The 16,975-nt window shown below is 27.2% G+C and overlaps 2 protein-coding genes across 4 annotated transcripts in view; both read right to left on the bottom strand.

Moving 5' to 3' along the window:
- The window catches only part of LOC126901804 (neuroligin-4, Y-linked-like), a 210,704-nt gene extending 207,577 nt beyond the window's left edge, over window positions 1-3,127 (bottom strand). The window contains exon 1 of one of the 3 annotated variants that reach the window (XM_050678568.1): window positions 2,767-3,127. The gene's annotated coding sequence lies outside the window, so the exon portion shown is untranslated. The remainder of the gene's footprint in view (window positions 1-2,766) is intronic. The other 2 variants (XM_050678567.1, XM_050678569.1) reach the window with 2 other exon arrangements.
- Window positions 3,128-12,857: 9,730 nt separating this feature from the next.
- On the bottom strand, window positions 12,858-16,209 carry LOC126901674 (uncharacterized). The gene is made up of 4 exons (XM_050678330.1): window positions 15,953-16,209; window positions 14,687-14,758; window positions 14,088-14,232; window positions 12,858-13,349 (listed from the first exon to the last, which is right to left on the bottom strand). The coding sequence occupies exons 1-4, from the start codon at window positions 16,066-16,068 to the stop codon at window positions 13,113-13,115; spliced, it is 570 nt and encodes a 189-aa protein (XP_050534287.1). The 5' UTR covers window positions 16,069-16,209; the 3' UTR covers window positions 12,858-13,112.
- Between the last annotated feature and the right edge of the window lie 766 nt (window positions 16,210-16,975).

Genomic DNA, 16,975 nt, shown 5'->3' with positions numbered 1-16,975 from the left:
TAAATATAGTAAAAATGTTCAAAAAACAAGATTTATTGCGGTTCCCAGCCCTGCCTTTAAGCCTTAAGTTAAATTATGCTTTAAGGCAAAATTTCTATTTAAAAAAGAATAATACAAAACAGTTAGATTTATTGTAATAATTTCTTTATAATGTAAAAACGTTAAAAGAAGTTTTTATAAATTAACTCTTAAGCCAAGTAATTCTAAAATTGGCCAAAAAAAATCTGTAAAGCCTATTCATCAAGAAATGTTTTCGCCATGACAACATTTTTCGTTGTTTAGTTTTTCTAGACCATTTATTATAATATTGAACCGATAGTAATATATTTTTTTCTATATTATTGAATGCTAACATGCATATTTTAATATTAATTACACAGTTTTAATATTGTTTTATAAATTCCAGCATGAAAAAAAATTAATATGCGTATTTTAATGTTATAGGACCTATAAGGGTAAACAAGAGTTTATACATTTCATTTTACTCAATACTCATTTTATATTATGTTGATAAAATTATTATGTAAGTCAGATCGTTTTTGAATCTCAAAATATTCGTTCAATTTTCGTCTACATCAATGACTAAAATAAAATTTTTGTACGCGGTTTTTTTTAATATTGAAAAATATTACAAAATAAATATAATTAATGAATAACGAATTAACGAGTTTTTCATTCAAAAGATTCACAACTAACTCGTTAAGATACAGGTGTAATAGGAGATATATTTTTGATTAAAAATGTTTTTAACTTTTAATTTGATTAGTTTTAGTTTTAATTTGAGACTCAAGTTTCCACAATGTTAATTTATTACTTATTAAATTAACTTTGGAGTGTTAATATTTATTTATAAACTGTAGTTTTTTCTACACAACAAGAAATTGTTACTGAACTGTAATTCAATAGAATCTGAAAATGTATACGATATTTGCTTGAATTAACTTTATCTGGCATAAAATCGTCACAAATAAAAAACAACCTAAAAAGTATCTACATTCTTATTCCAACTCTAAGAACTACCATAATTACAATTGCACGCACGACAGATTGAATTTCTATTAGTATGGCATTCGGATCAGAATGTTTTTCAAAATGTTTCAAGTACAAAAGGTTCGACGACGATTCGAATAACGCATAACAAAAACCTGAAAGAGGATATTTTCTTGCAAGTTGGTTAAATGTAATTTTCAATAAAAATTGGGTCGAGCTCGAAAATACTGAGGTACTCGTTAATATTCTGTCAAAAAATAAACGAATGTAGCGAATCTCTAGCCAGTCAGCAGTCGCGTCGTAAATTATTATTTAATGTTCAGTTGATTTAACATTTCAGAAATGAACGACAAAGTATTATGCTGTTTTTTATACCATCAAATTATGTGTATAATATTATAGTCAAGCAAAAGAATCATGATAGATCCAACGAGGAAACGTAATAATAAAAGCAATATGAATTGAAATAGAGGTGTTTAATGAGTTAGTTAAAAGTATTAAATACTTCGAACAAAGACAGATGCCTACAACTAACCTGATTCCGTAATTACCAGCTTTGTAGTTTGATAATTTGTAGTACGTCCAAAAACAAAATGTTGCTAATAACAGCAGTATTGCAAACGAGAAGCAATGGATGAAGTTGGTGTTGCCAGTTAAACTAATTAATACCTATATATCTAAATTCTCAGGATCATCAACCACATTCCTATGTATTTTCTAAGTTGAGATCCCTTTTCTACCTGGCAGATTTCCAATTCAATTAGAAAATACCTGATGCAATAATGTACGGACATGTGACGAATGATAGAAAACGACGTCAATTATTTGAATATAATAATTAATAAACTTTCGCTTTCGGCTGATTATTGTTCCCTCGGAATAAAAAATAGCATAAATATGCATTTTTAAGGCAATATAACAGCTAAATTATTCTCACGCAGATGGTGTTTTCGAGAATTATTGAAACTCGCTTGAATGTGCCGACTGGCTCGAGGCTATTATATTAAAATTACAATAAAAATATCAGGAGGCGATTGGATCGATTTTATAGTATTTATACCACTCAAAAGTTTGAGAAGTCTTCATAGTTAGTCCCTCAAAACAAGTAACTCTTTGAACATGATCTAAACGAATAATTTTAAATGCAAAATTACACCACTGATGAACTTACTGAAAAGCAAAACAAACTTTCCGCACTTCAAAGTTATTTTTCATTTAAAATATAATGAAAAAAAATTATCTTAAATATTAAAATGTTTAAGTTTGTGAAAATTCAAACACACTTTGTTGTCCGGGCTTCCGGTTTATTTTAACTTAAATTAAACACAATGTGTTTCTTCAGATTTCTTAAGTTATTGGCTAAAATGAATATGTTTTATGTATGTGATACTCCCCAACTAGGTATTATTATGTGAATGATGATGATTTATAATTTTTGTTTAAAAGCTTGTATTGTTGTTTAACCATAAAACTTTTGACCCAAAATCGCAGTATTATTTTGTTGGATATAATGAAAAGTGTGTGCCTATTCTCACACATGGGCGTTCCTTTTAGAAAACATTCATAAAATTAACTATAAGATTCTATTGAAATATTAGTTTGGACAATTTATGATAAAGTAATAAGAATATGTACTACTTCAACAAATTAGTTCTAGTGTCAACAGTTAACATTTCTATCAATTTGTTAAACCAATTACTTTTAATATCGATAAGCCAAGATACCAATGTTATATATATATATATATATTTGTTATAAATAAACAACATCCTTAACCTTTTTCCTAGTCGTTCTACCCGAATTCCGTAAGACGTGATTTAAAAATGTATTTGTTTTTTTTTTTTTATCAACACTTTTTATAGTTTTCTTACATTAATTACGGTACCTCTAGACTCTGATACGGAGCACGTTAGTATCAGTGGGCACTACCACTAAACATTTTCAATCACTAGCACTAAACCAAAACGCGTCACTAATTATTCATCGGTACCTTTGGTAGATAATACAGGCAAGGGGAGAGAATTCACGCACTAAAAAACGACGCTAGAAAAACAACTAGATAACATACACGAGCGAAACACTCGACGAACGGAGTACGACAGCGGAACTCGACGGCCAACACCGACCGACTGTGAGGGTCGCTCGGATACTGACAGTACGAAGCGATCCCGGTAAAGTACGATGCTCCCCGGGGGAGGTGATTGGCGGGTAACACGACACGACGCAGCTAGGCAGTGAAGAGTACAGAAAATGATTCCTATCCGTATTCCAACGAACCACAGTATTTCCCTGACCGTCAAAACTCCTCATCTGCTAGGGATAACCTCCTATCAGACTAGTAACAGTTTTTGTTTTAATCGACAGTGCGATTATCTGGACAAAGCCATCACATCGACTTGCTGGCACAAACTTTCTAGGGAAAATCTTCAGCCATTAAATTTACAAAAAAAAATATCTTCAAGAAAATGTACTGAACACTTGTTTAATGAAATTTTAGTTGCTATTCCATAAAACCCTAGATCACAAATGCACAACAATCCTTCTAAATCGCTTAAAAACAATAAACAGATAAGCCTTTCTGCACAATAATATTGTGACTTCATAATGATGTTATATGAAAAGTAAAACGACAACTTAGTAGAAAGAATACATCTTTGCTTTAATGATATATTTAAATTACATTTAGTTAATTTTACTGTAAAATGTTTGATTAATATTTGTTATAAGTTTTATTACTGTATGAATCACACGTATAGGAAATATATAACAATTAATTATCAATTAGTACTTATGATAATTAATTATTAGAGTAAAAGGTGATTAAACGCATCTACTTGAATTACATTGAAAGAATTTTTATTAAAATGTAAAATGTTCTCAGTTGTGAACATTTTACTTTCATATATTATAGCTCGAATTCGCCTAAAAAATACACGTGTAAAAGGATTAAATGTATTTAAAAATAAATTGGATGGTTAGTTACTGTTTGTATACATGTACGAATGAGTACTTAAAATTACTTATGTAAAAGATTAAATAAAGATCGTTAAAAAAAGTGATCAAAAACTAGTAACCTCTTATCAAACAGCCGGCTTTTTTACAGCCATCTCATTTGTTGGAAGTTAATATATATTAATTTTATTATATAGCTGTTAAGTTATTATTGGACTTAATAAAGTAATACCAATAAACTACCATTAAAAAAACATTATATTTTTAAGACAAATATTTAAAGGAGAAATGGGTCAATTATGTTCTAGTAGAAGGTATTAGAATGTTTTATGACCAAAGTTTTTTGCAAGTAATATTAAGATGTATTCTGTAAATAAAAGTACACCACATGATCAAAATAATAATAATATTTTTATTTTAATATGTTCCTTTGATATCTACTTAAAAAAAATTAAGATTTCCACAACATATTCAACACACGATTTAACTTTTTTCAAAGATGTATCAAATAAATTCTCAGATAGCATTAAAACTGTTAATAATAATATAAGACTATATTATTAATTAATTATTAAGTAAACTTTTATACTATTACATAAAAATATATAAAAAAATAACACTTTTATCACATCTTAAGATAACAACGTAAACAAATAGTTATAAATATACAAGCAGTGATTACTTAAAAAGAGGAAACACTTAAGTGTTATTAGAGTTTTTGACGCTATTGCAAATGATAATTTTTTTAATTGCTTCTTTATAAAGTTAATTGCTTACAATATTCTATATTTAGGGATTCATTTAAGCGGTTTTTAAGAATTTTAATCCCGGATCGTTAAAAAGGTCCATACAGAAAAAAATACTTATTGAGTTAGTAAACTTAATACATAATAGTTTTCTGCAAGGCAGTTAGAATATTTTTGTAATATCAGTGCACAGTTTATTTTAAGTTAATTAATTTACAAGAATAGAAAGCAGATATTTTTTTTGTTTAAAAACGAAAATTGAATAAAAAAAAAATTAAGAATGAAAGATGAATTTTATCAATTAAAAAAATATATTTTATCTCATTCAGTAATAATAGAAAAAGTTATATATTATAAATTAATACTCGTTCACCTCGTTCTTTATAGATAAATACACCAACGTTCAATTCGACCATTTTGGTGCCCAGCATGAGTTGATCAAGTGTTTATGACAATTATTTATATTAATTTCACATTATACTTAACATTAATATAACAATGAAGTGATAGTGATAAAAGCTGTTTTATTAGTTGAAAGTATACCTTTTTTTTTCATTTACAAGACATGAGGAAAAATCTTTATGCATATCCTCTATGAAAATATCCAAATAATGTCAATGACCAAATATTTAATGAATAAAGTATTCATTATAGAGTTAACATTTAAAATGTATTATAATAAAATTTTAATGACGTTTACTTTGAAGGGATTTATTCTTTAACATTCTCTCTTTAAAGTACAATGTAAAGTATATGTACGGAATGATTTTCAAAATGTGCAATGGTTATTATGGAGATGTACATAAATTAAATTTACTTGTACATTTAGACATGTTAGTATGTTGTGCTTGAAGCGGACTAACACTGACGGCCTGTCAGACAGATGACCCTCTTCTTGCATTTCCATCACATGGACTACACTTTACAACTACAGAGACAGACTAGGAATGCAAACAGGACATTCATTATCAAAGTGTGATTATACTCTTTTGATAAACAGTCAACCTCTACTATTTAAGAGATTAGCTTACCTTAAACGACTAAACTTAATTATTCATTAGCAAGAGAACTGTTCCTAATAAATATCTAAGTAATTAATTATTATTTTATTTATTCGAGTGTTAATTATTGAGTTAGTACTACCTGGCGTTAATACTATTGTCAGCTCATATGTTAAATTAACAGTAACATAGCTATGGTTGTAAAACATATGTGATAAACCAACTTGACGTTATAAAACTTAATATTGTCTATTCATATTTATTAGTTTATTTAATTATAAGACTCTTGACAAATTATTATAATTAAAAATATAATTTAGTATCAAAAAATAAATAATAAAATATAATAACTATGAATAAAACTAGGGCATGTTGCGTGTACGCGCGGATGAAGTGAAACTTCTTTCAAAGTAATTCAACTGATGGAATATTAGGTTTGTATAATAATAAAATAAAAAATCTTTTTTCGTCACCCTAAGACTCGAACACGGGGTCCCGTGTGCTAAAACATACGTTTCTACTCACTAGACCAGGCCAACTTTATTGTTATTAAAAGGAAATACATTAAAAAAAATTAATATTTTAATATTGGAAATCGTATTATATGAATTGAAAATTGAAAATATTTATTTATATTTTTACAATAAATTACAAACAATTATGAAACGTAAACGTTTATCGAATGGACACATTAATGAAACGTACACGTTTATTGAACGATAATAACAATGACATTTTGACCATATACATAAAAGTACAATAGAATCCATTCGTGACAACCAAACATGACAGCCAAATGTATTTTATTCTTAATTTAGAATAATTTCATATACTGCTGTTCATCTAAAGTTAAAAACTCACCCTTTTTTATCCATAATTCAAAATTATATAACAAAGTAAAAAATATATGTATTGTTTTCAAAATAGTTTTGAACGAATTTAAGTGTATTTTAAATGAGTAAAAAAAAAATTTTGTCTCTTAACCTTAAAATAACTTAAAAACTAAAGAACAATAAAATCGATTGTTTTATTTTTTTTTTCAAATTGTTGCAACCCGAGAATGGGAATTAGGAAAAATACTATTTGATGTATTTTTTATGAGCTTTAAATCTATTTTATTATTTATTTATTTTTTGAAATTACAAAATTGACTAAGATAGCCATTTTAGTAAAAAAAGTCATTTTTATTTGTTAATATCCTATATAATATTGTAGATAAGAAAGAGAGATAATGTTTGTTTTTTTTTATACTCAAATTTTAGTAGTTTATTAGTTCAAAAAAAACATTAAAATAGACTTCTAAGCATAAAAAATCTATCTATGGTTTTGATAAATTCTATAATTTTTTTTTTTTGTTATGAAATATTATTTAATTCAACTTCGTCATTACTATATGTTGCAGCCTAGTTGACAACGTAATGTTGTTAGCGGTCGGCCATATACAGCTACGACACGAAGTTGTCAATTTTATCACATGGATGCTGATATCAGTGCCATCCGACCTTATTGTGTATATTTTAGAATTGTTATACGAATTTCGTCATAGATGTGGTAAAAAAAGCACTACAATTTCTAAGTAAAATTTTCAATTCGATTAAACAATCAAAGTTATATGTTTCGTGTGGTATATCTAGAAACCTTTGTGAATTTCCAAGTTTTTAATGTTGTAATTTCCGAATTAACGTGTTTTTTCTTTCACTCGAATGCAAAATGAAAATCATCCAATCGAATAAATGAACTGTAAAATCGAGGTTTTTAAGGTTTCTTATTATATCTAAATCGAATTTCAATTTTTTATATAAATTTGTGATATTTTGTAAAGTGTTCTATAATTATTTGTTTGCTATTTGTATATTATTACACAAATTAACTATATTAGCTGAGCCCAGTACACATAATTGTTATAGCTAAAAGTAATAAATTTATTACTATTTAAAATTTCTTATTGGTAAATTTTTGTCGTATAATTGTTATAGCTATATCTATAATACCTACTCAAGTAGGTATTTTTTATCCATAGTTTACAAGGTTATGAATAAAATCCTTTAATTTATAAGTTACATTGTTACCTAACCAACTCATTACTACCCCGATTAACGCAGACAAATTCTCAGTATTTGAAGTTCTTATGTTTGTGGTTAGCTAATTAATACAGTTCACTTACCTATCCAAACAAGCGATACACAGGTGCTGGAGTAACCCTTAGATTTACATTCACTGTACAATTAATATTTTCAGTTTATGTAATCCAAAAAAGTATAATTTGTTATTTAAAATAATATGTGGAAGATATTTAAATTAAAAGGGGGAAAAATGAACATTTTACAAAAAAAAAAAATTAAATTTTTGTCATATTTTGCTCATATAAACAAATAATTTTAAAATATTTTAAAGTCAACAAAATGTTTAAATTTTAAAAATATTTATATAATTAATTTTTATAATTATTATATTCGTTAAATGATTTATTATCAATCCTTATATATAATTTTTTTAAATATATCATCAACAGCTTAATTGAAATTTTATTTTAATATTATTTTAATAATTAATTAATGTTCAAGGAATCGTAAAAAATATTTTATGTCAGTTACAATTTTTATTTTTAAAAAACCTTGTGATACAATTTAAAGAACTTCTAATAACTTTATTCGATCGTATTAGACGTATTAAATAAATTTATTAAATATCTCATCAACATTTATTCAAGACAAATAATATTTTTTAATTTAACCATTTTTTTAATATTTAAAATGCCAAGATTTTATTATGCTGATAAGGTAATTTTTAAACAAGCGTTGCGTCATTATCTCAAAAGTGACAGTTATAGTTTTTTCCTTGAAGTATACGTTTTAAACTGTCACGATGTCATCAACTGTATTTTTTTAACTGTAAACTATAAACTTTCTTGAAGAACAAAACTTACACTTCCATTTTTTTGTTATGTTGTTCATATTATACAAAATGTATAAAGTCCGTAACAAGTATCTGCTTCTCTGCATTTATCTTTTCCTAATCTTAGAACTTCCATCATCAATAACATTAGTGACAAACTCATCTATATGTCTTTATACTTTTTAAATCAATCATGAATACCTTTGAATTTTGAATTAGGTGATGGTAAAAGACAAAAAATGATGAAATGATAATAAAACTTTTATATACTTAAACTTTATCTAATTAATAAATGCAGTGAGTAGCTCAGAAGTAATTAAATAACTTCGATATTAGTATAGTATAAGTTTTTAACATAGTATTAAACAATTTTTAAATTCTTAAGTAATATAATAATTTCATATAAAGGGAATATACAGAGTAAGCAAATTAACAATGGTTGAAAAAAGTAAGGAAAATACAAATATAAATATAATATAAAGGAAAACAAAAAAATTAATGGAGGTTTGACGTTTTGACTAAGAAACGTCTAGTAACGAATCAGGACGTTTGGTGCGTGAAACTTTGTATTTTGAACGGCTTAATTTGAATTGTGTTATATTGTTAAATTGTATTTTGATTTTGTGTTTATTACATTTCGCAAATAAAAACCTGCACTTAGTGTAAATACTTTATATCCACCATGTTATTAAAATTGTGTGTGTGTGTGTGCGGCTAGAGTCAAGGTTGGACTGCTGGTCCTTTAGTCGATCTTAACAATTAGTGTGCGTGCTGGCTAGTTTTTGGACTTAACCGTTCTTTAGTAGGTATAGTGAAAAGGTAGTTGTGCTGTTGGCTGACGAGGAGACACCCTTCAGTCTGTAACTTTTAGAGCTAGACCGTGCTGACAGGTCTAAAACCTATCCCTTTAGTGGTTCACTAATTGAAGGAATTGGGGCTGACCCGTGTACCCAATGGGAGGACTCGAAAAGAACCAAATATGACGAACTTGTCGTTAAAAGTATTAATTAATTTGTGTACTTTTTATGTGTCTACGTCGGGGTACTGCCGACGTATGACATATATATGAATAAATGTGAACATTATTTTCGAGTATTTGTTTAAGTAACACTTCAGTTGGTTCTATTGAAAAATATTTTGATAAATACTTGAAATTACATTTGTACAAACAAATACTAATTATTATAATAGTGACAGATATGAACCTATATTGCCTATATAAAACGCCGTCTGTAAAGAGTTTTGATAGTAAAATAATAATAGTAACCATATTTGTATGCTTTCAAACTAAATTAAATTCATAACTGAAATTTAATTATATATTTTTTAACTTCGATGCGTAGCTGAGAAGCTATTGGTTTTACCATTTTTTTATGACTATCCATGANTATGCTTTCAAACTAAATTAAATTCATAACTGAAATTTAATTATATATTTTTTAACTTCGATGCGTAGCTGAGAAGCTATTGGTTTTACCATTTTTTTATGACTGTCCATGATAATTCTCAGATTAATGGATCGATTTTGTTAGTTATGCGTCAAAAGAACTCGATTTTAATCTAGTTGAACCTATCAGTACCAAAATATTGAAAAAGTTTCCTAAATATTAAAATTTAAAAAAATATTTCAAAACTGTAGAAAAAAATTCGTTTCCAAAATTTTTTTTCTACATTTTAAAATTGTTAGAAAATTTTTTTTTTTAATCATTTATTTTAATTAAAATTTAACCAAATAAACTAGAGAGGTTAAACTTTCTTTTTATATGTCTTTTAAGAAAATTCAGTGGTTAATCAATATATAAAAATAAAACAACCCACGCAAGTAAAAAAACCTCAAAATGTCTGACAACTTTTATAATAAAATTAATTTCTTGAATTTTAATACAATTAAAAAAATATATTCATCACACTATGTTCTTCTATAAAAAATCAGCTGTCAAAGTAAAAAAATTCGCAATTTTTCCGAGACGTCTGACAATCTGAAACCTATATCAAACCAAAGCTATTAAAGCATACTAAATATTTAAAAAAAAATCTAGACAATTTTTCTACCATAAATAATCGGCCGTCAAATCAGAAAAAATTGAAGAAAAAATTCTTCAATAAGATTACTTTATATTAAATTAGGCAAAAAACATATGGAAACATAGAATTTATTAAATTACAAATATACAAAGTGTCGTCATTTTAACAGATTGGCATTGGAGCGTCTTTATGATAGTCATGTTAATCACTGTTAGATATCATCTATACTTGTGTCCCAACTATGTCGCGACCTAATTTTGCTGGGATTTTTATGTATCACTGCACATGATTACTCTACTCCTATTAGACTGCAGTCTTATATTAATTACTTAATGGCAGGTAAGAGTAATAAAATAATTTATGAATGAACTTTAGTATAGTTTAATTTATTATTTAAAAATTCCTTTAATTTTTTTTTGCTTAAAAGAAAATCATCATAATTATCACAAGTTACATGATTTTTATTCTAAAAGGCTAATTACTCGTAGATGACAAATAACAGGAACGCTTTTTTTAAACCGTATAGAGCATAAAAATTGTTCAATTTGATAAAATGATTAAAAAATATAGGTTTTTTGGAATATTTTTTGAAATAGAAATGAAAAAATGTTTTATTACTAAGCCTCTATAGTATCTTGCTAAAAGATAATATTTTCGAACAAATATCGTCGTCAGCAAGGCAAATATAATCAAAAAGATTTCGTAATAAACCGTCCAGTTTTTAAAAAATCATTTCAATATAAAGTGAAAACAAAAAATATCAACATTGACATTTTATAATAACTGTACATTTCCCTTTATTACGAGGATTAAGGCAAATTTTCCAAAATTATGGCACTAGTAGCTTCAACTAGATACGTTCTTTATAATCTTTTGACATATCGTGATATGTGTAGTATCACTTAAAATTAAAACTATATTAAAAATATTATTAATTTAAAACACAAAAAAATATTAAAATCAAATAGCCACAAAAAATTACTGAAAAATCGCGGATACGTATTTCTGAAACAATGTTACTATTATCAACGCTAAATAAATACTGAACTAATATATAATACTACTAAACATATACCTCTAATGACCGACCTTATCACCTAGCGACGTTATCACTAAGTAATATATTATATTGACAGTTTACACAAGTTAATAATAAATTTTCCAGTGGGCCAAATCCCAATTAATTAAATTGTTTTTATATTTAAACATTTCTATTGCCTACCTTATATTAAGTTCTTTGTAAATATTTACGTTTTTAATTAGTTTTGTGGTTTTAATGGAGTGATTATGTGTCAATAAATGTTCAGCCACTAGAGATTTCTCAACTTATTGATTTTTAATATTTCTCAAGTTCTCTATCACAAAAAAAGACATAGCAGAGTTATACCAATAGATTCTTAGCTACACATATAGCTAAAATTAATTTTTTTATTGTAATAGTAATATATCTTTAAATATAAAACATTTTAAGTAATTTAATAAAAAATGTTTGATAGTTTATTATTTTATTTTATTAGTATAAATAAGAAATTTACCCATCACTATTCAACAATTAAATGATAAAAGGATAAAAAAAAGAATAAGTAATTTAAAAAAAATGTATTGTGACAACGAATTATCACAAAAAATCCTTCTTGTAGTAAAATTTATTTGTATAATACTTCTTATTTTATTTAATCAGTACTTATTTTTATCAATTATATTATTATAGTTAAAAATTTTTATGCTATTTAAAGTAATCTGGATACATTTTTTGAAGTTTAAATAACAAAAATTCCCTTATTTTTTATTTCAACTTGCATAAACTTGTATTTTCTTATTACAAACTGTTCTCGTTAAATAAAAATACTAATAATTTCAATTACAATAAAAATTACATTTTTCAACTAAATATATTAGAAAACTAGGATAAAACCAGTGAGTGAACGGCTCTGAGTTTTTTTAACTTCAGCATCTTCTAATCCAATTATAACAAGTTGTTGCTAGTAGTTTTTATAACAAAGTTAAGTCCTATTGTAATATTACAATTTTAAATGCAATAGCCTTAGCCTTTCATTTACCGAGATATTTAAATTTTCAACGTTTAATAATAAATTTCATTGTTTGTACTAGTATATTAATTATAAATATTAAAAATTTTAATTAAATTTATATTGTAAATTTTAAGTATAGTATAAATTATAGAATCATAATAATGTGTTAACTGACTATTACTATACAAATAAAAAACAATTTTGAATACACAACGTAGTTTTAAAAATCAATTTATTTTGTCTGAAACCATATAATTTTTTTTAAGGCATTCAAACACAGTTAGTAATCAATATTTTTAAAACTACAAGATCAAAATCATTATTTTACTTAATGCAGTAATATTATTACGTAAGTTTTACTTGCGTCCTTTGAAGTAAATTGTAATAATTTTGACATAAGACTTTGAACTCGTCTGAAATCTGTCATCATAGTTATCATCATTAAATTAATGTCTAATTCGATATGCAAATTATATATCAGGATAAAATGCAGTATCTTGGAATATTGTTAAAGTTTCACCCGTCAGTTTGTCCATAGAAGATACCATACATCTGTATAAACCTCTGTCTAAAGGGGTCACATCGTGTAAATGTAACGTGCTTCCTTTGGGTCTCAGGTGCATATCGTACGTTTGTACTTCTCCTAAGCGTCTGAGCGCAAACTCCTTGTCGGCTTTGCCTGGATCGACTCGCTCCCACACAATATTCTACAAAATTATATTCATAATAAAAATATTTTCAAAAATCCATTTTAAATTTTATTTTACAGGCAAACGGCTTAAAACGTATATAAATCTAGTTCACATTTAAATTTATTTAAGGATTTAAGTATTTATATAATTATGAGTTTTATATTAAATAGTTACACGAATTTTTTAAATAAATTTTTAGGGTCATTTTTTTTACGGTGAAAGTTTCAATACGTTGATGTATTGAGTGTATCGTTTAATCCAAGGGAAGCAATGCAATGAAATTTTACATGCCTACTCGTTCGTGTTTTAGTAGATGCACTTAAAAACATGATCAAAGATGACACAGTCTGAATCAAATCACTAGCGACATAATTGACACTACCACTCAAATACTTCTTATATGTTCTTGAACATATAAATTTTTCGTCATCCCGATATTCATAATTAAATAACAGACAAAAATTTCCTAACCTGAAGTGTATCACTATTAACTCAGGTAAAATTATAGTGCTTCTTTTTTATGAAAAATAGAATCACTAAATTCAAAATCAATTTTAATTAGAGAGATTTTATTAAACTTTTGTTGGCAATATAACACATTGATTTAAGGTTTTTACAATTCGCCTATAGTTAATATAATATAGGTAATATAAATAATAAAAAAGAACGATCTTATAATTTCTCATTGACTTAAAAAAATCTATATTAATTGTTAACTCATTTTTCAGTGGATACAACAATTTAAGTACTTACAGATATTACTCGGACGGTGGTCGGAAATTCGCAGTTAATCTCAGCTCCCGTGGGAGGCACAAGTTTGTACCAACCACTTCCCATTCGCAATCTTCGTTTTTTATTATTGTTCAAAGTTACGTCCATTCGATTATAAAATCCCCACCTACAAATTCACACTATAATAGATTCTTCGTTTATTATAGTTTTCTCAATAAATCTGTTAGTTTTTAAAAATCATTTCATTCTTCAGACATCAACTATAATTTTGAACTCAATTTTTACAATTATTTATAATGAATAATATATTGATAAATATGTGTCATTACAAATCGTTTAAAATACATATTGAAAATATACGTTTAGAAATTTACATTTTATTTAGTTTATTACAATTGAAATACTCGTGAGTACATAATGAAATACGTAAAGTTCTCGAGCTGAGAGTTTCAAAAAGAAATTTGGAAATTTTCACATCAGTAGAAACTGAATCGAAAAAGACACTATGGAATCATATANTTTCGAGCTGAGAGTTTCAAAAAGAAATTTGGAAATTTTCACATCAGTAGAAACTGAATCGAAAAAGACACTATGGAATCATATAAGTGTATAAAACTCACTTGTTGTATGGAATTCCCTTTTCAAAGTTTTCTCGCGTCGATGCCAACTTTTCGAAGTACCGTATGCCATACCTTCAACAAAAACAATAAAATTACAGAATTCGTCTACTACTCTAACATTCGAACAGAATGTGTAGTTTCTACTTGATTTTTGTTTTTATGGTATTCATTTACACACTAAATTATTAACGAAGAGACTCTTTAAACAAACAATGATACTTTCAACAGGTTGGGGCTCTAATGCTTTACTCTTTTTTAGATTATTTAATATAGTAATATAATTATTCGGATAAATTAAAACAAATAGATGTATATTTGATATCCTCATTATATATATATATTTTTTTTTTATGAAAATTCGCTACTGTTCATATAGGTTGAACATAATATAGTGATAGTAAGTTAAGTGACAAGTTTCTATTGTTCTCATTTTTTGTAACAATTTACCTGTTTCCATGCTAACTGAACACTCTGTATAATATACACTCTCTTGAAGTCCATCTCTATTCGAAATAAATTTCTGTTTAAAACCATTTTGATTCAACGAAAATGATTAATTTTCTGATCTTTTCTTAAGTGGAAAACAATAACATACATTAATTATCACAAAAAAATTACTATAGTCTACTACAATTGTCAAATAAAGACAATTCTAAATTCAACTTACGTAATTTATTTAAAAATCTTCTTTTAACGAGTTTTATAAAATACACGTAGCAATTTATTAACTCAATCATGATCTTTTTTTTGCAAAATTTAACCCAAGTAATATTTAAAATGTTAAGCGCATTTCGCATTGACGACTTCGTCATAAATGATGCGAAATATCAAAATTTATAATTTTTCACGAACATTTAATAAAAAAAAATGTGATAATAAATAATACTAAGAATCTTTTGTCAACATCAATGTATGTGCATAGAAATTCAATTTAATATTCGACTTGGGAGCGTGAAAACTGAATAAAATTTAATAAAAACACAATATACACAGTATTTGGATTTTGGTGTACCGACACAATGTTATATGTGTACCAAGTTAATAGTATTCTTTGCATACAATGAAATATATGAAGTATACATAAGTGGGATGATCTAAGCGCCGAATAATATGATTGATTTAGTCTTGCATCACAGAAACCTTTCAGAGTCTATCATTTCACTAATGGAAAGTATATTTCTTCAAAATCTAATACGCATATATATGTTTACCAATGCTACTATATTATAGTTTAATTAATACTCAATTTAGTAAGCAAAAACTCACGCATGCTGTCCCGGATAATATTGCTGCCATGTCGGCCTAAGTACTTCGGTGATTACACTAGTAGTATGCAGCAGACTAACAGCTGCTAGAACAGCAGCGCATAAAAAATGTATCATTTTTATCGTTTAAAACCCTGTTCCGTTAATCGCGTCGATTGATCGCCGGATATCGGAACCGGAAATAAATGTGCAGTACAGCGAATGATAACATAAGCAGATGATGGCGGTGGCGAACGAACGAGATCTGCGAAAGATTCGCACCGTGTCCTGATGATTTATATAGAAATGGTAAAATNCCGTTAATCGCGTCGATTGATCGCCGGATATCGGAACCGGAAATATATGTGCAGTACAGCGAATGATAACACAGAGCAGATGATGGCGGTGGCGAACGAACGAGATCTGCGAAAGATTCGCACCGTGTCCTGATGATTTATATAGAAATGGTAAAATTAACCATGTTCACGTTGGCTTGTCATCTTCTTTAGTACGTTTTTTTCTGTTCGTCAATTTCCACTGATGCCTCTGTGACCTTCCCGCCAAGGACCAATAGACTGCCAACAAAAATTGTACCTCTAGTGGCCGTCGTCAAATCCGGAAAACAGGTTAATCCTTGAATCGGTGCCCGTAAGAGTTTCGTAATGACATAATTTCCAGTCGTTTTGCATGGAAACCGCACAGAACATAATATAAACAGCTCGTCGCATCCAGTCGAGGTCAAAGCAACTTGGAATGACATCTTCTTTGCGTCAACCTCTTTGTCGTCAAGGAACGGTAGAGTTACTTTGCAACCATACATTATAATAAGTTATTGTTTCATTCTAATTGCTTAAAAATATTGCCAAGAGATGTTACAACGCAGAAAAACGTAAGTAATGATAATAACAATAAGTCTCGTTGCTTCATTAGCCGTCACCCCGACGGTCGTTTATCGTAGAAACTTTTCTTAGACTGAAACAAGAATTATACTGAAGTCGTATTTCATCGGTCGCTCTGGCCATTATTTCCTGTGTTCATTAAACAC

Source organism: Daktulosphaira vitifoliae, unplaced genomic scaffold (assembly GCF_025091365.1).
Source record: "Daktulosphaira vitifoliae isolate Bord-2020 unplaced genomic scaffold, ASM2509136v1 Scaffold_3, whole genome shotgun sequence".
Lineage (NCBI taxonomy): Eukaryota > Metazoa > Arthropoda > Insecta > Hemiptera > Phylloxeridae > Daktulosphaira > Daktulosphaira vitifoliae.
This window is presented reverse-complemented; position numbering and strand designations above follow the sequence as displayed.

Bases quoted from the DNA above. Each gene is read 5' to 3' on its own strand.
- LOC126901674 (XM_050678330.1), bottom strand. From the start codon at position 16,068: ATGATACATTTTTTATGCGCTGCTGTTCTAGCAGCTGTTAGTCTGCTG. The intron at 14,233-14,686 runs GTGAGTTTTATA...GTGAATTTGTAG, and splicing joins AAGGGAATTCCATACAACAA to GTGGGGATTTTATAATCGAA. The intron at 13,350-14,087 runs GTAAGTACTTAA...ATAATTTTGTAG, and splicing joins CCACCGTCCGAGTAATATCT to AATATTGTGTGGGAGCGAGT.